We start from the raw sequence: 24,463 nt of genomic DNA on the forward strand, positions 1-24,463 counted from the left end.
AAATCTATCTGAGCACAGTTCAGATTCCGCCTCGATCTTTTCTGTTAACTTGTGCTCCAGCTTCGCATCTTCCATTTGGAAGTCTTTGCGAACCTCAGCAACTTCGGATTTAACTGTTTTATACATTTCAGAAAACTGTTGAGCAACCTTTTTCTTAATATCCTCATGGTTGTAATCAATTTTATAATTCAAACTGTCTAGATCCTCTTTCAACTTATTGCAACCAGCCTAGAAGGTATCGTCCATTACCTCCAATCGTTTATTAAAATTTGTTTGGCTGGCCAAAATTTCAGACTTTAATTCAGCGTTCATTCTAGCATTACTGGTTGACATTTCAGCATTACTGCTTTTGACCTGTTCACTTATTTCAGCCTTTAATTCAGCATTCATTCTAGCATTACTGGCTGACATTTCAGCATTACTGCTTTTGACCTGTTCACTTATTTCAGCCTTTAATTCAGCATTATTGGATTCTAACTTATTGTCCATTGCCTCAAACCGCATATTAAAATTTGTTTGACTGGCAGCTATTGCTTGTAATATAACATTTAGATCAACAGCCCCAGCATCTTTGGGTTGCTCACGAGCTGGCTTTTTATCACACTCAGGTGACGAAAAACTAGCTCCAATACCAGAATCATCACAACTACATGAAACTTCTGATTGATTAGTAATATATCTAACTGCTCCTTCTTAAACTCTACCATCTCTGATGATTGTTTCATTTTTAATTCATCAGAGAAACTATCATCCAATAAATTTACCATTTCTACTTTCCGCTTTACTACAGGAGTCTCTATTATTGAATCATTGCCCCTTCCCACACTACTGTCAGGAGACAATACTTCATATTTCACTTTAACATTACTACTTTCATGCATATTTACACTCGAACCGTTGTCTGGATTTACAGTTCTCTCAACAGACATAGGTTCTGATTTAAGTTTAACCTCAGTTTCTTTTGGCGGTTCCATCGCCGACAGTCTTTTAGTGCAGGTTAGTAAAATTTTTAACAGCTTTCCACTTAACTTAGTTCCTTCTGCACGACGTATGGCGTTGCCGGCTCGGCGTACCAGGATTCCTGATGCGACGTGGCACGTTGAACTGCAGACGGCTCTCCGACGGCTGTTGTGTGTTTGCGTGGCCCGCAATTTCAGGCGCTGCGCCGGCTGCTCCAGCGGACGACTGCGGTGAGGCGAAACTGGCTTCTCGCGATGCCGGCAGCACCGCTAGACTCAGTGCCAGCTCCGTCAATCCAGATGCATTGTTAATCCAATTGCGTCGTCCACATACACACATAACACTTTCACTGTTTTATACTCAGTTGCGTGTCGCATTTCACTCGCGAATCCGAATAGTTAAAAATCACTTTCACTTAGTTGATTTCCCGGCCGATGCACCATATGTGGGGCGGCGGATGAGTTTGTAGAAAAATAAATGAATTGCTATATAATTGCTTGCATGTAGATCAGTTTCTAGCTTTTACAATGTTGTTAATGCTGTCTTCCGCCGTTCTCAACACTGGCTCTCTATTTACTTCTTGGCACCCAGAAAGTGATTTAATAAAACATGGAGCCAGTAATTAGAGATCCTAGTGCCCACTTCAATTGAGATACCATTATAGCTGCAGCTTATAGCTCTGAGGAGTTAGGAGATTGTCCGGGATTTCTAATCAAAAACGGTTTTCCAAAATAGTTGAGTATATTCTGAAATTCACTGATAAAAAAAAAAAAAACACAAGTATCCCTACAACCTAACTAAGAGAGCAGTTCAGAGTCTAATGCGCTGATGCAACTATAAATGTCCGAATTAAATATTAAAAAGAATGCTCGCCATAATTTGATGAAAATATTTCATCAAACGCCACGCTAAATTTTTGGTAGAATGTCTGTCCTGCGACGGCACGTGAAAATGCGACAATACGCAAACTGAAGCTAGATAATGAAAATCATTCCAGAATTAACACTTCACATGAAATGTTTTCATGGTTCCGCATATCTCTAGTAACTTAATACGGCACCCGAGGTTGTTTGTAGCAGATACACTGATGCGACGCGACTACCAACACAGATGGCGTGTCATTCAGCGTCTGGAGAGAACTGGGCCTTGCTTCCTTTTTTTTTTTTTTTTTTTTTTTTTTACTTTATTGTTATTTTAAAGCCTGTACAACAGGCAGGCTGTCAGCAGCACACTACGCTGCTCTTCAGCCATAGAATATACAAGCAGAGAAAACAGGAGAAGACACATAAGTTACAGAATGTGGGCAATAAAACAGGAGACACATAGAGACAAACACGGAGCCGTTCACACTCGTCGAGAATCCACACTGCTAACTGATGAGACGACGCACAAACTCTGAAGATGACGATGGCACTGGTGAACGAGGGAGTGTGACGGGGAACACTGAACACTAAACACGACGGCACACACTAGACACTGATGGCGATGATCTCCGGCGCGCGAATGTTCACCATGCGTGTGCGAGTCCGGGGACCTGCCAAGAGAGGAGGAGGAGGAAGGGGAGTGGGAGAGGGAGAGGGGAGAGCAGAGATGCCACGGGCAGGGGAGAAAGGGGGGAGGGAGGAAGGGGGAGGGGAAGCCCGGGGGGAAGAGTGGTGGAGGGAGGGGATGGGGGAAAAGCTATGAACTGAATTCTGGCATGGACATTGTTCAAGTGGTTTTGGAAACCAGATAACCATTTCTCACCATGACTTTATATACCATTAGATGTTGCAGGCAAAGTCTGCTTTCCTGACTCCTCCATAAAGAGATTTGGCAACCACATAACTCAGTGGAATTCTTTCTGTTCATAGAAATCTCTTAACACCCAGAAAAGTGGGTTTTGCAGATAAGCTTATTTGCAGTACAGCTCAAGGCTTACACACTGAACAAACTGAATATTACGAAAGCAGCATAAAGACAATACAAGTATATAAATCGTCAAGTGGTTCCAAGGATGCTTCAAAATGACAGAGAATAAACCAGAGCCAATCAATGCTTCAGAATGGAAAAGAATAAACCAAAGCCACTAAAAGGTTCCAATGATGCCTCAGAGTGGAAAAGAATAAACCAGAGCCAACCATACTGACAAAGTATAAAGGTGATATGGAGCTACATAAAAGATAATACTGAGATGACTGGAAAGACCCATCAGCATCATGATCAGTAAACATAAAAGTCATTGCGGCTATGATACAAGATCAAATTAACCCTGGCTAAACCACCACAGAATGACAACAGTCACATAACACAATTTACTGATATGCATGTTCTGTTAAAAGCAAACTTTTTACCTTGTTGTTGAAATATCAGTGGAATTGAAGAAGAAATTCAGTAAGATGGAACAATTTGTTTGTTTGTTTGTTGTTACCTCAGTCCAGTAGCTGGTTTGATCCGGTTCTCCACAACAGACTATAACATGTAAGTACCTTCATCATCTCTGCATAACTACTGCAGGCTATGTCCACTTGCTTACTTTGTTCAAGCCTTAGCTGCCCTCTACAGTCTTCCCGGATCTCCAAACTTATGCATCACAACATTAACTATTTCTTGTTGCCTCATGATATGCCCTGTCAACCTACATTTTTTTAGTCAATTGGTGCAATAAATATATAAGGCACACAACGCAAAAACAGTGACAGACCACTTTGTGATACCTTGATGCGTGAGGTGTCAGGATTTAGGTTAGATAGCAAAGTACTGTTCTGCTGAAAAGTCTGTGTGTGGTAACAGTGATGTTACAAAGTCTACAACATGCCTGTTATTGATATTACTAGTATCTTGAGAAGAAGTAAGCAAGAGGAGCCTCAAACACTGACAATAGTGTTCAGGTGCCTGGTGGCATGAACACGAAAGGAAAGAAAAGTCACTTTTCATCATGGCAAGAGGCCGACTGCATGCAGTTAAATGTCACTGAATTTCTGAAACAGCTTAAAAATAACCCTAGAATTAAAACATTTTTTTTCCTGAATGGAAGAAATTGTAATACAGAAAATTCAAACAAGTTTTCATTATGCTCTCCCAGGAATAGCAAGAACAGCAACAAATTATGACAGGGAAATATCTTACACTGTTCAGTGTTTCCTCAACATCAGTGTTGTACAGTCACTGTAGGCTACAATTACTGTCACACTGTTATGCCCAAAGCTGGTTCTCTATGTTGCTATCTGAGACTCACTCATAATTTATGCTCTTTTGCTCACTGCCACTCTCAGAAACTGCCACCACAAAAACCAAGACAAAATCTGCTCTCATCATTAAGGTCCCTCTAGTAGTATCTCCCCTCTGGGGGCAGACAGCGTAGTGATGAGATGTAACAGGACCAGCAAATAGTTTCTAATTTTCCTAGAAAACACTTTTGACAATAATGGTCCTAATTTAATTTATGCTCCAGTCTTTATATAATCAGTAACGGCTGTTTTGGTAGTGTGGTAATCCAAGCACGGACCTATATGGTACCGTCACCAGGTAGCAGAATGACAAACATTGTGCACTGTTCAAAACAATAACAAAACTGAAACAATGAAACCCCTATTTTAAATTTTTGTGTGGTCCAGACTTAAAATATGTAAAATTGAGGAACATGCAGAAGTGAGGAAAATGCCAAAAACCCCAAAATATGATCAAAAACACATGTAATTGGCATATATGATTAAAAATCGCAATCCTCTCCAATACTTTGCATTACATCTGTCTAAGTGAAGGAAATTAAATGTACAATACAATGTTTATACAATAATTTGTGGTAATGAATTTCATCAGTTCTTAAAAAATCACAGATGTGTAACAGCAAGTAAAAACTCATAGAAAAATTGAAATTGGTATGTCGAGAAAAGGTAACTGAGCTGTTTTCCGACATGTTATGACCACAAATCATACATTTAAAACACATGTTTTTGAGAGATCATCCTTTGTGCTCATCCAGAGAAAAGCAAAAAAATGATGAACATGTTGAACCAAATACACCATATCAGCTAAGTGGTTAAACCATAAACTAGTGGACATCTGCTTAATAACATACTTTGTCACCATTGCTGTTATTATTTATTGCTTTTCTTATGAGCCACACTTTGTATGGTCACCACCATTAAAGTGTCATTTTAGGATTAAAGAGAGAAACAGATGTGGAAAAATGAGTTTGCTTCCACAATTGATATTACAAGCTTATTAGAAGTCATCTCAGGGAATTTATGTACATTGTGTAAAATTTAAATCTGAAAGAAAGTTCAGGAGCTAAAGTTTTGCTTCATGCCCTCTATCACTGCTGCCAATCTTTACAATCTACTGTGTGTGGTGTGCATGGTGGAAAGTATATACATGAGCTCTGTATGTAGTTGCAACTGCATCATGTCAGATTTGAATATGACAGTCTTTAAAATGTGCTATCGCAAAACCCTTGTTCTATTTCTGTCATAGCACATCATCTGCACAAATAGTATATTTTCAGCACTTCACAAAATACTTTCCCCCTTACCAGCACTCCTGTCACTGAAGAGTCACTTCTCCACACTTCCAGTAGGTGAGCTCATTTTACATGTGTTAGTATTGTGTGGTGGCTGTGGTGGCGGCACTGGCTACTGTGTGACTCCACAAGTCACCAACCAATAAAGAACACTAGCAGTAAATGGACAACATTTCCTCAATTATGACCAAGCATATTCTTCAAGACTCGGTGTTTGAATTTAAAAGGTCGACGATTGATATTGATGCTGACCACAGTACATCAGAAATACATGGAAAAAGATGAGACTGAGGTGTAAGTGGCACAAGAAAAGGTGGTGACTGGGCCCCTTCATCACATATTGGCTCAGTCCAGAACACTGCATCGAATGTCTTGTTTTTCCATTACTGCTGCAACCTAGCAGTAGTTCATCACAATTGTGTGGTGGAGCTAAATGGTGCAAGTTGCTTGGCAACACCAACTGTGGATTACATCAGCATTTCCTCTCTCACATCTCCTCTCTACACAACAGCCTAAAATATTCCCTTAACTCTGCTACCACCCATGGTGTGAACCATCTGTCTTTAGTGCCACTTATATCTTGTTCAGTCACATGAAATGTAAATAGGAAGAAAACAGGATGAAGTCAAGCCAGATGTCAAGAAAGAACTTAGAATCGAAGTAAACATTACCAGGAAAAAATGTAAAAATCAGGGAATTTTTAGCATTGATCTTATGGGTTTTTCACAGGGGCTATGAATTTATGGTGTAGGACCACAAAAAACATAAAATCAGAGAATGTAAAATCGAAGTTCCACTGTGCATGGTTTGAATCTTTTTTTATGAAGTTATCCAGCATCTTACTGGCTCAAAATATGATATTATTTAAATTCAGTACCACATTAATTGTGTATTTCAGTGTTGTTTGCCATATTTTCATAGGTCAACAAAACAAATACAATTCTCAAAATCACATTTTTTTAGGGAAAAAGAGATTGATAGGGTGGGAAGCCTTCCCCAGTCTATCACTCTCTCCTCCCTGTGGAAGGAAGTAATACTTCAAAAATTAAAATGATGCCATAACTGTTACTTTTGTATGTGTCTATCAGCAGTACTAAACATTTTGCTTGCTGAATATAATCAATGGCCAGTAACCCAGTCTCATATTTAGTAGCTTTCTCAATTGAAGTTTCCTTTCACAAGATTACTCTTTCAGAAAGTCAAATAAGAGATCAAGAGTTTTCAAGTTCACTATAGTGTCCCCCCTCTCTCCACTGCAAGGTGCTTTGATTCATGTATTTCACTAGTATCTGTCAATAAGGGGTTTCCATGCCATATCTTCACAGGTGTTTGTTTTATACATACTGACTGATAAAAATGTGAAGCACCCACAAACTTCATATATGTACACACCATTGGCAGGTACGTAAATGATTAGAGTTGCAATGCTCTATGAGAGGTAGAACAACCACCTGAATGCAGTTCTATTGTTCACGTTCAGTGTTGTTACCAGATCTGGAAGGGTATATAAGGGGATAAAGAGTGACAGATAGTGAGTGATCACTGTGAAGGACAAGGAGATACCACATACTCATATGTGACAGTACTATCAGCACCTGACAGAGTTTGAATGGGGGCCTCATTGGGGGTCTCCATTTGTTCAACTGGTCAAATCATGCAATATTCAGATTTGTGGGGCTTTCATACATGGCAGTGGACTGATGCCAGACAGTTCGGGAACAAGAGTGCAGGCATATTCATTGTTGAACACATCTTACCTTCACAAGAGAGGAGTATCATATTGTGCAACAAGCACATCATTACCCTTTCACATGCGCACCTGGCTTTTGAGAACAAGTAATGGTCTCGCTGGAACATCCCACGTCACTGGTTGAAGACAAGAAGTAGCTGGAACATGGAATTTCTGTCTAACTGTCCCACGTGTAGGCAGCCGTTAACAACACAACATGAAAAGCTGTGTTTGGAGTGGCACAAAGAAACAGCATGGACTGCTGATGGATGGCATCACATTTTGCTCACTGATGAATCACAGTGGTGCACTATCCCAAATGACCACTGTCAGTAAGCATGACAGCAACCTGGAAAGATGTCCCATTCTTCCAATGTTTTGTAGAGGTGCAGCAGTGCTAGTCCTAGCATCATGGCACGGGGAGCAATCAGGTATGACTTCAGGTCATGGCTTGGTAGTAATTTAGAGAACTCTGATGGCACAATGGTGTGTTATGGATGTCCTGCATCCTCACGTGTTACCTCAGTATCATGGTACCATTTTTCAATGGGACAATGCAAGTCCACACATGACACATGTTTCTGTGAAATGTCTGTGTGATTTTGGGATACTCCCATTGCCAACAAGATCCCCAGATCTGTCCTCAATAGAAAATGTGGGACCAACTTTGCTTCTTTCTTTGCTTTTGGGTGCTCCACTTTTTTTGTTAGACGCTGTATACTGCTTTAAGTAGTTGAGGTAAAAATAAATGGGTTACACTCAACTGCCTAGCAGGATGAATTACAATAAATCTCACAATGGCTTTGCTAGATATAAAAATTAAATAGAAATAATAATACAATGGGGTACAGTGGATATTTGTAATCAACATGAGGACAGAAAGGAGCTAGATGTGTGGTGTCAGGAACGGACTTCATTCTATACCTGGCACTATCTGGCATAAAGTGTGTCAATTGCAATGAAATATTAATGGTGACTGCAATGGCAATAAGGCTACATTAGTTGAAACAGTACATTGTTCAGTGAGTTTAAACCTGTGACTAGACACTGTGAGGGAAATTTGCAGCAAAGTGTACTACAATCAGTGCTAATGAGAAAAGTTCATAACAACTAGCTAAATACAGAATTCAAGCTTCTGAGGAGGAACATGATCATGAAATACCATAGAGAGAGCCATACTGAACGAGAGAATACTTTCTATCAAGGAACCTTCAAACTGTCTGTGTGAGCAACACAAAGAATTGTCATTCCAGAGTGTGTTCATTCCCTTAACAGTATGTAACATTGTCCTCTTATGGAGAATAGATGGTTGTTATACTGTGTGTACTGTGCATTGACACTGTATGTTAATTTCTAACACAAGTTTTAAGTTTGCAAGACACTTTTCAGCTTTCTGGGCATACTATTATTTGTTAAAACATTTTAATGGAAGTGATCACAATGAAATGTAAAATTACAATGTGCTGATAACTGATTTTCATTGATTGACATTCATTTTTAGATTAAACTCACTAAAGACCCAGTGTCTATGTACATTATTAGTCACAACACCATCACTAGTAAGAACATGCTTGCTAAGGAACCTGTACTTAAATACAATGTTGGCCATATGATCATTATTAAGTGTAACAAAGCAATAATAACATTAATACTACTACTACTAGTAATAATAATAATAATTATTATTATTATTATTATTTTCTCAGACGTTATGTCTGGTCAAAAATGGAAAGTGACGCAGACCTTGATCAAGCGTGACTTCCTTTTAACTGTACAGTATATGTTATATTGCATTTAGTAACTTTCGGGTAATTGAACATGTATCAATAATTATGGATTTCTGTAGTTGTATATATAAGTTTGGATGTAGCTCTATTGCATTGATGTACTGGTGGATATTGTGTGGTATGACTCCTGTAGTTGATAGTATAATTGGTATAATGTCAACTTTATCCTGATGCCACATGTCCTTGACTTCCTCAGCCAGTTGGATGTATTTTTCAATTTTTTCTCCTGTTTTCTTTTGTATATTTGTTGTATTGGGTATGGATATTTCGATTAGTTGTGTTAATTTCTTCTTTTTATTAGTGAGTATGATGTCAGGTTTGTTATGTGGTGTTGTTTTATCCGTTATAATGGTTCTGTTCCAGTATAATTTGTATTCATCATTCTCCAGTACATTTTGTGGTGCATACTTGTACGTGGGAACGTGTTGTTTTATAAGTTTATGTTGTAAGGCAAGCTGTTGATGTATTATTTTTGCTACATTGTCATGTCTTCTGGGGTATTCTGTATTTGCTAGTATTGTACACCCGCTTGTGATGTGATCTACTGTTTCTATTTGCTGTTTGCATAGTCTGCATTTATCTGTTGTGGTATTAAGATCTTTAATAATATGCTTACTGTAATATCTGGTGTTTATTGTTTGATCCTGTATTGCAATCATGAATCCTTCCGTCTTTTTATTATTATTATTATTATTATTATTATTATTATTATTAGCACTAATAATAATAACAACAATAATTATTAATAAATGTAACACGTCATTATTATAATTATTATTGATGTGTTACACTTAGCAAGAACAATATGGTGAATACTGTACTTGAGTACAGCTTCGTTGGCAAGCATGTTCTGAGTTATACTTAGTAATAATAGTGTTGTGGCCAAGACTGTATACAGAACTGAGTCTTTAGCAAACTTAATCTGAAGATGGTTGGCAATCAACGGAAACCAGTTATCAGCAAATTGTAACTTTATGTTTTATTGTGATCAAGACTACAAAAAGGAATCTAACAAATAGTACAGATCACTGTATCTCCATCACCAAATGATGTCAGGTCTTACATACTACTATTAACTATACTGTAGCAGTCTTGTTTCTGATGAATTTCTTTGGTTCAATATATATGTGGATCAAGTGGTTCACTTTATTGGCTAATCAATAACTTGCTATAAAATGAAAAATTTCCAATAGTCTGGTCAAGATTTCACATACTTGTACAAGATAATTGATCCTGCAGGTAGCAATTACCCATCTTGGTTTCACTGTTTTTTGTCTTTATGAATTTTACTGTTTCCCCAATGCCTCGTTCAACCCCAATGCTCTTCAGCAGCTTCCATATTTTATTCTTTCAGTAACCTTTGTAAAGTTGATCCTAATAGCTTTTACCATATGTTTCATGTGAGGTAGCAATGATTGTAGAGTGCAAGCTGTAAATACGTGTTACAGGATCCCCCTCGCTCCATATTTCTTAAAGGGGCCATCTTCATCGTATCTGGTTCCTCATGCTATTAAATCTTGTCTCATTCTACACTTTTGCTGTTATTTCCCTCACATCCTGCTCTACTCTAGCTCCCCAGACCCATGCTTTTGAGTGACTTTCCTAATTTATTCTTCAAACAATGTAAAACCCAGGATGAAATAAAGACAAAATTGCTACTTTCCATATAGCGAAGATGTTGAGTCTCACACACACACACACACACACACACACACACACACACACACACACACACACAGTCTCATCTGCCTCTTACCTTTATTTTACCAAATGAAGGACCTCCTGGTATCAAAAGAAAGCAATGCTGTTGGTAACACTGTGCTGTTGGTTCTGCCATCACTTGATAAAAATACAATGTTGTGAGCTAGGTAGGAACCATCTCATACGCATTAAAAATAACAACTTTTAACAAAAATGTGTGCTTGCTTAACTGCTGGAATGGCAGTCATATGTGCAAGAGATATGCTTGCTTGTGTGAATGAATGTGTGTGTTTTCTTTTCTGAAGAAAGATTTGTCATCTTTACGGTAAGTAGAAGTCTATCTTTTTCATTCAATATAAAGAGGGCAAAATTCTAGTACTGCCAATAGACACAGTTAAAAGTGAAAACACTAATCCTGCTTTTAGGAATTATTAGTTACTTCCTCAGGGAGGAAAGAGAAGGGGGTTGGAGGAGGTTAGAAAGGAGTGGCACTCTCCTCTTATTAAGTATGGCCCAGCCATTCTCTCTCTCTGTGTAATTTCATATCTTTCTCAAATGAATTTTTCTTTTAAGATTTGAATACAAAGACAGTTGTAGATTTCATTATGGTCCATCAGCACCACATGACACTTTACTTATTAGTCTTTTTAAAAATGCACTAATCATGTAATAAGGTTTCAGCTATGGTCAAGTACATTACCAAATCCATAATTTGAACGAAGGACAAACTAACATAAAAAATTATTACACAACACTTCTGAAGGCTTTAATAACAATTAACTATCATTAATGAGACTCTTCTTTGGTCTGTGTTTAAAAAGGTTATAACTGAACATCTTACATCATTAGCAGCAAGGCCATTACCTTGGAAAAGTTGTTGATTTTGCAGTTACACCGCTCAGTTTTTCGTGGGTTAGCACATGCTTTGCATTTATGACTATGCTGATAAGTGTCAAACAATAACAGTTATTTATGCTCATAATAATGGCATGCCTGTCTGCAATGAAAATTATTGCAATAGCACTACTAAAGTGAACTTGCAATCTAGGAGTTAACTTAGTAAGGTAATTCATGAGGAGCCCTGTGTACAATACGAACAGTGAAAGGAGAAAAAGTAACTACTCCTCATATAGTTGAGACATTAAAGAAGACTGTGAACATTTCTGAGGATTTCAGGTAAATTTTAGGTAAATTATGCAATTTTGCACTGTCTGGTCTAGATGATTTTTTCTTGTTCTCATAAGAGCTTGATTCCCTGTCATCTAGCGACCAAAGCAACTTCTGGAGTATACTGTGAGAACAGATATTGCTACCTTTGCACTTCCATGGAATTAGCCCTTCCAAAATTGAGACTAGTAACCTCTGAATGATGGGGAACTATGAACAAAATACTATAAAGAACATTGCATTGTTTACAGTGACAACATCTGTATGTGTGCATGTGTTTTATAGTATTTAACTCACGAGGACACTATTCAAAAGCTCAGCAACATTCAGTCAGCCATGAGAGATTAATCGTTTTTCAGTCTTGTTTATGGGACTATTGTGTCAGTTGTTTGATGCCTGACTAATATGATGAGTGGTTACAATTTCTTTCTCCAGTCTTTGAAATTTATAAAGTATGTTTTGAACAAGACATTGATTAAATTCTCATCTGAATTTGCAAAGATTCCCAATTTTTTGCTTGATACATGTAGATAGCCTGTCTATACCAAAATAAATGTTTCCTTTTTGGCAAACAGAAAGGGCATAAAATTTGTGTTATTACTGTGGTTGTGTATATCAAAGTTCATCCAAAGCTGGTGTATACTATCAGTCACAGCCACCATTACATAAAAGTGTAGTGGAAAACAGTGTAGAGCTCTCTGTAGGGTACATACTTCAACTAATATTCATAACTGCACTACAGCACGGCATACTTCTGTTAGGCAATAGGGAATAAAAGTACACAAAATAAGCTAGTTGGGTAAACAACTGAATATACATGTATGTTTGTTTGTAAACTAAATAATATCTTTGTATGATTTTTGACATACAGAATAAACATTAGCTACCTTAAATTATTCAGTTTATTTCACACTGGTATAAAATTTTGAAACTCTTTGGAAACACAAAATTTGCTAAAAAATCTGAATCATCATACAACTGCATTATGAAAGCATAATACGAATTACTATGAAAAGAATATAATCTCTGAAGGCTGACAAATATTCACCACTACCACTCACTTTCAAAATATTTTGAGGCTTTTCAATTACTGCTCAAAGTAACAATACTACTGCAGAAAGTATTATGGAAACACATCATTTCAAAAAAGAGATACATCTGCAAAGTAAATTTGGAGAATAAATTACTCATGAATATAAGTGACCATATTGGTTACATAATGTGGTTGTATTTTATGAGACAACTAAACTGCCTATCGATTCTCTACAAAATGTATATAAATGTATATAAAAATCCCTCCACTCAAGAGTTAAAAGAGGAGAGACTCTCTTTTAAATCAATCTAACATGTTTGAAATGTATGCAGCCATGTACTAAAAGTCTTCCACACTTTACAAGCACCTACAATGAATACACATGAAAATGCATTTGTACAAATACCCTTCACCCAACAAGCAGCAGAGGATGCGTATACAGCTGGGAGCTGTAAAAGCGAACAAGCAATTCTGCAAAGCATGTTACATGATGTAGAAATTCTCACCCTTACCAAGTAACCCAAATGCTGGCACTAGTCGTGGGAAAACATCACGCTTCCAAACTGACTGCCAAAGGGAAACTTTTGACTGATGTGTCCTGGAATCTTTTATAATGTCTGTGTTTACATCTTCTGTTGCAACTTCATCTTCACTTACTTTATTCCCTAATCCACAAAGTAAACAAAATGCAATAACAGCAAAATCCAAGTAACTGAAAAGAATTTCATCCTGATACAAATCTTCAAAGCTAAGTGTCTGCTACTGCCAGTAAAATGAGAAAGACTTGAAGTAAATATAAGAAAGTTGTGTACCAAAAGATATGACCGCTTGTTTGAGAATAGAGGTCCAAGTGGAAGAAGCAATCTTTGATATACCATGTTGCAAATTCCTGCCTAGGCAGATTAAAAGTTTTACACCATAGACATACTGTGTTGTGGGGCAATATTTATGCATGGGTGCTGAAAGTGTAATAACATAACTGAAATAGAGATACTGATAAAAATACTTTTTTCTTGCTCATCATTTACCAACAGGAGCAACACGGGAAACAGATGCAAATGAGTAATAAGTTTTTCAACCTTATAACATAAGCAAATGACATCTGATTTAGTGTTATATTTTGTGGTAGTATTGTGTTAAGTAGGTAGTGGACAAAAAAATCAGGCCTGTATCTGAACATGACCTGCAGTACAATAAAAACTGAATTAATATTACAACTGATTTTTATAAAAGTGAAGTGTAACACACAAAAGGATGCAACAAGAGACAGCTGTGAAGAATAGTTTAAAATATCATAAGTACAGCTATAGTCTATTGTGCAACAATAACAACAACTCAATAAACAGATCATCAAAATAACACTTATTATACAGGCAATAACTAATCAATTACACACTAATCGATCAATAAGACCACCAAATAAAGGTGGTAGTGCAGTAGATTTTAAGGCACAGAAAGCTATATTACTAACAATGAGTGAAAGTGTACACAGTGTTATCCCACAAACTGTATGCTGTCTCTTTCTTCTTCAACACGCAAAGCACTACAGCTAAGAGAAATGTCACACTTAGAGACACAGAATTTTATGGGGAATTGAATGGACAGCACATGCAGGTGCCAACAACTAATTCTTCAGTACCATGTATGTTTGTCACAATTAACCACAGTAGCACCTACATGACTGACACACACATGCAGATCAAAATGTACTGTTAGTACGGTGGAGTGCTAAAGGTCTTTACAGTCATGAGATAACTATTTACTATTTTTTTTTTAAATTTGTTACATAAAGTGTGACATTTTATCAATTTATGGCATTGGCATTATTGAATGGGTACCATAAATACAAGTGCACTTGCTAGCATCTAGGGAAGCATGCCTATAAAGTAACACAAATTCTTCATGATAAAGAGTGTAGAAAGTTAACACTGACAAAATATGGCAAATTAATTATAGCTTAGCACATGTAATTAATATGGCACTTGAATTTGTTTGGTGTTTGGCTCTAGAATATTCCTTAATTGGTTATGTAATTCACAAACACACTATCAGAACAGATAATCAACAGCTGTATTGTGGAAGTACTGATCAGTAAATGACCACATAAAAAAGAACTGTGCACTTGGGGGTGCACAATAAAAACTGAAGAAGTGGAAGACGTAGGAGAGAACTTTGTGGAGGATACTTCACAGATTTATAGAACCAATGCTTGATTTGTGACAGTACACACTGGTACGCCGTACCAATACCTCAGATGTAGGAAAAAAAAAAAAAAAAAAAAAAAGGCACAGATTTTGAAATGTGGTACGGTGGAGCTTTATTTTTTATCAGTTCAAACATTATATTCGCACTTTCAAAATGCACAGAAAAGTGTTAATATAACTTTTTAAGAAGCCAAAATTTCAAAAACATCCCTCTAGAGTGTCACACTACTGGAACCTCTTTTTTTAGTAATCAGGCGCTGTATACACTTATAAACTGAACTAAGTTGAGAAGGCCAGGATGAAGCATTGAAGAGTGAGATGCTGACAGGATTGGGAGGGAGGGGGGGGGGGGGGGGAGAGAGAGAGAGAGAGAGAGAGAGAGAGAGAGAGAGAGAGAGAGAGAGAGAGGTGGACAACTAGTTTTGCGGTGGATTTAGAGTTGGGACTAGCAAGTATTGAGGCCAGGAGAAGAATTGTTGAATGTGTTAAGAGTGTTGGCTCCTACCTAAGCAATGCAGAGAAGCTGGTGCCAATGACAAGGTAAGAAAAAGGGAGGGGGAAGGATACCTCAGATGACAAAGTTATATAGCAGCCATTTCAGTATTGGGCTCAATGGCATGGTCTGCCACTAGATGATCAGCCTTGCCCTATGCCATTGTTTGACAGTCATCATTATTTTAAGGGAGCAAATTTGGTTAATATTGAGGCCCATGTGAAAGGTTGCTTGGACGTTCCAATAACACCTCTCTACCATGTAATAATCACTAATGTTGCAACACTGAATATTTAGGATAGACAAAATTTTTGGTGGTCTGTAATGGTATATCAAAATGGTTCTAAACTGAAGAGCCACATAAATTGGTACACCTGTCTAATATTGTGTAGGGCCCCCACAAGCACACAGAGTGCTGCAACACAATGTGGCATGGATTTTACTAATGTCTGGAGTAGTGCTGGGGGGAAATGACACCATGAATCTTTCAAGGCTGTTCATAAATCTGTAAGAGGGTGGAGATCTCTTCTGAATAGCATCCAGATATGCTCTATAATGTTCATGTCTGGAGCCACTCTGTAGCAATTATGGATGTGTGGGGTGTTGCATTGTCCTGCTGGAATTGTCCAAGTCCGTCGGAATGCACAATGGACATGAATGGATGCAGGTGATCAGACAGGATGCTTACTTACGTGTTACCTGTCAGAGTCGTATCTAGACGTATCAGGGGTCTCATATCACTCCAACTGTACATCTCTCACACCATTTTAGAGCCTCCATCAGCTTGAACAGTCCCCTGCTGACATGCAGGGTCCATGGACTCATGAGGTCTTCTCCATACCAGTACACATCCATAGGCTCGATACAACTTGGAACATGACTTGTCTGACCAGGTAATATGTTTCCAGTCACAAACAGTCCAATGTCAGTGTCGACGGGCGCAGGCGAGGTGTAAAGCTTTGTGTCATGCAGTCGTCAAAGGTACACGAGTGGGCCTTGGGCTTTGAAAGCCCACAACGATGATGTTTCGTGGAATGGTTTGCACGCTGACACTTGTTGATGGCCCAGCATTGAAATCTGCAGCAATTTACATAATGGTTGCACTTCTGTCATGTTGAACGATTCTCTTCAGTCGTTGTTTGTCCCATCCTTACAGGATCTTTTTCCGGCCACAGCAATGATAGAGATTTGATGTTTTATCGGATTCCTGATATTCACTTGTGAAATTGTCATATGGGAAAACCCCACTTCATTGCTACCACATTGTAGGTGTCGCCACCGGCGCCAACCTTGTGTGAATGCTCTGAAAAGCTAATCATTTGCACAACACAGCAACTTCTTCCTGTCAGTTAAATTTTGTGTCTGTAGCACGTCATCTTCATGGTGTAGCAATTTTAATGGCCAGTAGTGTAGTTTTAATATGCATGAATAACAAAGTAGTTGTGCTTGGATTTTTATCAAACTCAATCAGGAACTCATGCTTATATTAATTTCTATCAAGAACTATTATTGTTTAGCTTTGTGGAATAATGGAAAATTTTAATTTATTGTTACAGAAGATTTATTTATTTCTAAAGTAGGTAACAAAATAAGTTAATTACACAAGTGTAACAGGTGATAATTGAAAGTCCATAATGATAATATTATGAAAAAGATAGATTGCCATTCACTGTATACAGGAGATGTCGACTCACAGTCAGGCACAACAAAAAGATTGCTATACATTTAAGCTTTCAGCCAACAGTCCACTCTCAGCAGCAGTATGTCTTGTCTATTCTCTCTTATACTGCACCATTATTTGCAGTCTAGATCTACATCTACGAGGGTTGCCCAGAAAACAATGCCATGAATGCAAAACATTATATATGTACTATTTGAAGTCTCCCGAGTGAGCATGCCAAGTTTCAGTCATTTCTGACAGATAGTGTACCTGCAGGACAATTTCAAAATTGCATTTGTAGGTGATGTACGTTACAAGAAAATGTGCCACCATTGAACTTTTCACCGCAGAGAAAAACACTGTGGGGAATATTCACAAACACTTGTGCAAAGTCTATGGAGTGTCTGCTGTGGAAAGAAGTACAGTTAATCACAGGGCTCGGAGGGTGAGGTCATCAGGAGGAGGTTCGGTGGAGCTCCTGATTTGCAGTGCCCGGGGAGGCCACCCATGACTGTCACACCCGACATGTTGCAGTACGCTGATATTGTCATTTGTGAGGATGCCATTTGTAGAAGACAATTTGAGGGTGATGAGGAAGTGACACGCACAGTGAAGTACCACCAGAACAAGGACTGGCATCGACAGGACATACATGCCCTTGTTTCGCACTGGAGGAAGACCATGGAACAATATGGAGATTACATGGAAAAATATGGCATGTAGATAAAACACCATTCTGTCATGTGTGTAATTTTCATTATGTTCAATAAATAATTGTTGAAGAAAAAAATGCAATGCATTACTTTCTGGGCAACCCTCGTATGTTTATGTCTACACCTATAATACACAAGCCATCTTACAGTGTACGGCGGATGGTACTTTGTGTACCACTGTCACTTCCCCCATATCCTGCTCTAGTCATGAATGGTTTGCAGGAAGAACAATCCTGGAAAGCCTCTGTGTGAGCTCAAATCTCTTTAATTTCACCTTCACAGTCTTTTCATGAGATATACATAGGAGCATTCAAGTATTGATCGAATGAGGGTTTTGTAAGCTACTTTCTTAGTGGATGGAATACATTTCCTGACATGTCTTCCCAGTGAATCAGAATCTGTATTGCCTTACCTATGATTAGTTGGATATTGTTATTCAATTATAATTCACTGCATATTCCCATGTGTTTTATGGATGTCACTGCTTCCAGTGTTTGTTCTGTAATTATGAACTCATAGGATAATGGAATTTTCTGGCTATTTATGTACAATACATTATATTTGTATATAATAGAGGGAAACATTTCACGTGGGAAAAATATATCTAAAAACAAAGATGATGAGACTTACCAAACAAAAGTGCTGGCAGGTCGATAGACACACAAACAAACACAAACATACACACAAAATTCAAGCTTTCGCAACAAACGGTTGCTTCATCAGGAAAGAGGGAAAGACGAAAGGATGTGGGTTTTAAGGGAGAGGGTAAGGAGTCATTCCAATCCCGGGAGCGGAAAGACTTACCTTAGGGGGAAAAAAGGACAGGTATACACTCGCACACACACACATATCCATCCGCACATACACAGACACAAGCAGATGTCTGCTTGTGTCTGTGTATGTGCGGATGGATATATGTGTGTGTGTGTGTGTGTGTGTGTGTGTGTGTGTGTGTGTGTGTGTGTGTGCGCGCGCGAGTGTATACCTGTCCTTTTTTCGTTTTGTCCATCTGCTTGTGTCTGTGTATGTGCGGATGGATATGTGTGTGTGTGTGTGTGTGTGTGTGTGTGTGTGTGCGCGCGCGTGTTAGTGTATACCTGTCCTTTTTTCCCCCTAAGGTAAGTTTTTCCACTCCCGGGATTGGAATGACTCCTTACCCTCTCCCTTAAAACCCACATCCTTTCGTCTTTCCCTCTCCTTCCCTCTTTCCTGATGAAGCAACCGTTTGTTGCGAAAGCTTGAATTTTGTGTGTATGTTTGTGTTTGTTTGTGTGTCTATCGACCTGCCAGCACTTTTGTTTGGTAAGTCTAATCATCTTTGTTTTTAGATATACATTATATTTGTTTATCTTGAGGGTCAATTTCCAATCCCTGCACCTAGTGTCTGTCCTCTGCAGATCTTCCTGCATTTTGCTACAGTTTTCGAGCATTGCAACTTCTCTGTATACAGTAGCATAATCAACAAAAAGCCTCATGGAACTTCAGACATTATCTAAGTGCTATGTCATTTATATATACTGAGAAAAGTGATGGTCCTATAAAACTCTCTTGGGCTATGCCTGAAGTTACTTGCATGTGGGATGGATGTTGTATGGAAAGACAAGAGTTGACTTTTGTAGTGATTCCTACTTTGCAGTTATAATTTTTTGCCAAAAGCTGTGAAGCACAGTGGTTGTCCTCCAGAAGGGTCCAACTGTTTTGCATTCAAAATCCTGATACACATTCTTTTTAGACCAGGATGTCTACAACGATATCTCCTTAAAATAACAATGTGACAAAGTCAAGCATGGGAGGGGGCGATGTCAGGTCATGTTCATCTGCACACAGAATATGGCTGTGACAGGAAAGCTGGGTATTTCGATTTTGGATACATTCACACCCTGCCTGTTAATAAGCAGTATTGAGTATGCTTAGCAGGGTGGTAATAGTTTATCACTTTTCTGCATATTTTGAAACAATGAAAATTAATTACAACTGTTACATTAACGGTCACAAGAATAATCCGCAACTGACTGTGGCAACTGAAACCTGAGGTAACAGAATGATATGAAATGATGAACAAATGGAAAGCATGACCAAAATAGTTCTCTGATTGATTGTAGCTATGGTAGCTGGCCTGTGAAAATGTAGCTTTCAGTCAGTTTATTACTTCAATACAAATATAGCAGTAACCAATAGGACAGTAGGCAATTGTAAATCTCTGAAACCTGCCAGCTTTTTCACAAAATGAAGTGTGGTCGGCACAAGACAATCATTCTGCTTAACTCTTACATCACACAGAACTTGCACCCAATATCCCAAATGGCAAATGAGACAGGCAATCCATTGTACCCTCTTCGTGAATGGTGTGGTGTTACACACAACTTAGGTAATGAGATGTGTAGCCCTGTGTCTACCTAGCCAACACGATGATGTTTTTAAACCATATAACAGTTTAGTGGTTAAGACTATAAAGCTTCTTGAGGGTTTTTGTTATCTGTTTTGCTTGTGACAAATGCAGGGAGGGCCACCATGTGGCTTCAAGGTTGGGTGTCGATTGCAGTTTTACCACAAGTTGCTGTACTAGTGTGGGCTTTGTGTATTCTCGTTTAGTTGTCATCCCAGGTTGGAGTATCATGGTGTGCCACTAAGTAAAAGCAGGCACAGTGACAATACTTTTTGATGTCAGGGCAAAGCAGAGGAAATCGACTAAAACATTAACTAACTTCATTCTTTCAAATGAACCTGCTATGACTTGAGAAGTGAAGTTCCCTATACTGTAATGTTTTAAATTGAGTTATTGTACATGCAAAGTTTATTACAGGAAAAACACTTTGAATTCATTTATAGAAAGTCACTATTTGTTGAAGCATTTCAATTCCATTGTAAGCAAGATTGCATCGGTGACAAAATCCTTCGGAACTGTACCAGCACAGACCAACGATAATTTCATCTTAGCTGCAGATGATCAGATCTACAAAAAGTCTACACTCTCAAATTTCAACACACCCAATACCAAAAAAGGAAAAAGTGTAACATCGTGGACCCTATTCTACTCCTCTTATGCAGTTGCATCTCATTCCATCCAGTTCAATTCCATCTGCTGAGGAATGAAGCTACTATTATTTCTGTGTTTCAGTCCAGTGAGTTTGTATGCTGAAGGGTAGCCTCACCAACAAAGTAATGAGAGTCATTGAAGTATTTTGAGTCTTAATCAATTTGTTGTAGGCCCTAATACAAACTGAGATTTACTCATATTTATTTACACTTTTTTCACAGCAATATTATTTTTTGAACAAGCTGTAATGTCCAATGGAAACCTTAGTAATGCTCAAAGTGAATCAACCAAATGCTCTAAACTTGCAAGTAATGAGGTGACTAGCTGTATTTCATCCAGCTACTTCCTTTCACACATATTCACAACTATGAAACTTTTGAACTTGTACATGACACAGAATTTTCAATGCAGACCTTTAGATTCCAGTGCCTTACTCATTCATCTCTCTAAGGGTTTACTAAACAGTTCAGTTAGTTGCTAATGCAAAATGTAGCACTAGCTAAATGACATCTGTGTAGTTAATAGAAAAGTAACTGCTCCTTTTTAAATGAAAATACTATTAATTAAGATCTCACTCACCAACAATCCCAAATGCTGAAACTATACGAGCTACCCCATTACTGCTCAGCCTCTGTCCAACACGTGTTCTGTTGCCAACATCAATTCTTGTTACTAAATCTCTTATTTCTTCTTGAGAATATTCAACTTTGTCATCTACAACAATCAGTTCTCTGGGCTCCATACGATCAATCTTTAACACCCTGAATCGTGTTTGTGTATTATTTGTCCCCATTAAATAGAATCTCTGAAAACAGATTTAAAAAATCAGAATACCAGAAACACATCCTGAGTACAAATAATAGAAAGAACAATTAATATAATGCGCAAAATTCATGATGGAATACAAACAATGGATCAGTAAAATTAGCCCATCATCATATATTGGAGACTTAAAGAGTCAGATAGGCACTCAGACATGGTAGTCCAGCTAATGAACCTTTTTTGACAGTCTCACTCTTACTCCCACTCACTCTCTCTGGGAGGGGGAGGGGCTGGAGGTGATTATGAAAAGCAGAGATTCATAAGTTGAGCTACCATATTCCAATTCTCGTTTGTGTGCCTAAGTGATACTCAGTACCTACTACATCGGTGATCATCTATACCAATCCCATTAGAAAAGCATGTATGCAGTACCTTTTAGCTTAGCACTATACAACAGCTGGATACTGGGGTCCAAACAAATTTGCAAACCGATGGTTGGGTGACAGGTTAAGCACTCACATGAAAGTTATAAGCAAACACACCTTAGTTGTGTAAATAACATATTGCATATTTTTTCTGCTTCACAAAAATTTAAAGGTGCTTCACAATATACATAAAAATAAATTAAATGTAACTGAAATTTGGGACACTTAAAAACAAAGAAAGTAGGCTTTCTTTGAAATGATATGAAACACAGGCAGCATTCTGTTAATCACTTTCATTCATAACAGCAATCGGTGACAAATAGGCCTACAGCAGATAGAATATCTCCAATGTAATCTTTCCATAAATTTAATTTCTTTTTGAACATATTGTACAAGAGCTTTCTTCACAGGAATGGCATTTGCATAACAAATTTATGTCTGTATCTTACGACCAGCTCAAGTTCAGGATTAGAAACACCAAAATGAACTGTTGACTTGACAAAATTGTGACTGATCACTGTGTTCATACTTTCCATCATAACAATGATAAATAGAAGAGTCCTACCACCAGCATGGGCGAGACATCATTGACAAACATAAGTTGGATGAATTTGTTTATTTCAGGCTGGTATATGATTAATGCTTGCATACAAGGCCCTGCTTCTGAAAGCTTTCCATTGTGTTTAAATTCAAAGTTTATAATTTAATGGCAATATTTTCATGTCGACACTTAAAGTAGTAAAGGAGTTCGCTATTTGGGGAGCAGAATAACTGATGATGGTCGAAGTAGAGAGGATATAAAATGTAGACTGCCAAAGGCAAGGAAAGCATTTCCGAAGAAAAGAAATTTGTTAACATCGAGTATAGATTTAAGTGTCCGGAAGTCGTTTCTGAAAGTATCTGTATGGAGTGTAGCCATGTATGGAAGTGAAACATGGATGATAAATAGTTTGGACAAGAAGAGAATAGAAGCTTTTGAAATGTGGTGCTACAGAAGAATGCTGAAGATTAGATGGGTAGATCACATAACTATTGAGGAAGTACTGAATAGGACTGTGGAGAAGAGAAGTTTGTGGCACAACTTGACTAGAAGAAGGGCTCGGTTGGTAGGACATGTTCTGAGGCATCAAGGGATCAGCAATTTGGTACTGGAGAGCAGTGTGGAGGGTAAAAATCGGAGAGGGAGACCAAGAGATGAATACACCAGGCAGATTCAGAAGGATGTAGGTTGCAGTAGGTACTGGGAGATGAAGCAGCTTGCACAGGATAGAGTAGCATGGAGAGCTGCATCAAACCAGTCTCAGCACTGAAGACCACAAGAAAAATTTTCACTATTTTATCCTGAATTTTTGATTGTTTAAAGTTAATAATTTATTAGTCCTAAAGTTAAACATGAGTTTTTCTGGCGAAAAACATTCAAAACCTGAGGGTTCCTCGGCAAGGATTGGAAAGGTACATCGTCAGGGCAGGTAGGCAATAAACGAACCGAGTAAACGACGAAATTTTAACCGTAATGAAAATGAAATAGAAATGAATGAAAATGTGACCAGGCGAACTGGTGACAGACAGCTCATTGAATTTTTTAGCTGAATTACAAAAGGTAAGAAATGATCGAGACGACGGCCTAATGCGAGATGACACTAGATGGATGCGCAAAGCTGAATAATATAACGTATGGATACACCTAGAATAGGTCTTTGTCCCGCAGTGCATGTCGATGATAGAACAGACAAGTATCATGAACCAATTCGTTACCGTAATATTGTGCTCTGTGTGTGCAACTTCAATAACAATGCCAAAATACAATTCTGTCTATAACTTATAAGGAGCTTTATTATGTGTCGTACACCAATCTGAAAAAGTGCAACTCACAGACTTGGTTTCATACAGTGCTATTTTCTGTATGGGACTAATTATAGGGTGAAAGACAATACTTTTGTTCGCCATTCTGCCGAACTATCTATCAACCCTCAACGCATTAACCCGACCCGACTGTCACAGTGTCACAACATTATGTTACGCTTGTCAGGTACGGCGGTTCGCACAAAGATCTTACTTCAAAACTATAACTACTTGACAATAAAATTCATTCCGTAAAGATTTCGGTAACACGAAGCCTACTTTGATGTCTAGAAATATTTGCGCGGTGCGATTACCCTATAAAATAGAACGTATATTAAAAAGTAATCGCTTCATTCAAATATTTCTAGATATTAAGGTCGGTCTTGCTGCAGCGCGTGGAAACAGAATCTCGTTCCGCCACTGCTGTGGCGTCACTTTAATGGCATGAA

General features: G+C 38.1%; 1 protein-coding gene across 3 annotated transcripts in view; it reads right to left on the reverse strand.

Moving 5' to 3' along the window:
* Nucleotides 1–24,227, reverse strand: part of LOC124802708 (polyphosphoinositide phosphatase) — a 177,311-nt gene extending 153,084 nt beyond the window's left edge. The window contains exons 1-3 of one of the 3 annotated variants that reach the window (XM_047263668.1): nucleotides 24,045–24,227; nucleotides 21,565–21,790; nucleotides 13,391–13,543 (exon numbers count right to left, since the gene is read on the reverse strand). In XM_047263668.1, coding sequence (XP_047119624.1) covers nucleotides 13,391–13,543; nucleotides 21,565–21,790; nucleotides 24,045–24,119 — 454 coding nt within the window. In that variant the 5' untranslated portion in view covers nucleotides 24,120–24,227. Of the gene's footprint in view, nucleotides 1–13,390; nucleotides 13,544–21,564; nucleotides 21,791–22,179; nucleotides 22,378–24,044 lie in introns of those variants that run through there. The other 2 variants (XM_047263669.1, XM_047263670.1) reach the window with 2 other exon arrangements.
* Nucleotides 24,228–24,463: the final 236 nt, after the last annotated feature.

This window comes from Schistocerca piceifrons, chromosome 6, assembly GCF_021461385.2.
Source record: "Schistocerca piceifrons isolate TAMUIC-IGC-003096 chromosome 6, iqSchPice1.1, whole genome shotgun sequence".
Classification (NCBI taxonomy): Eukaryota; Metazoa; Arthropoda; class Insecta; order Orthoptera; family Acrididae; genus Schistocerca; species Schistocerca piceifrons.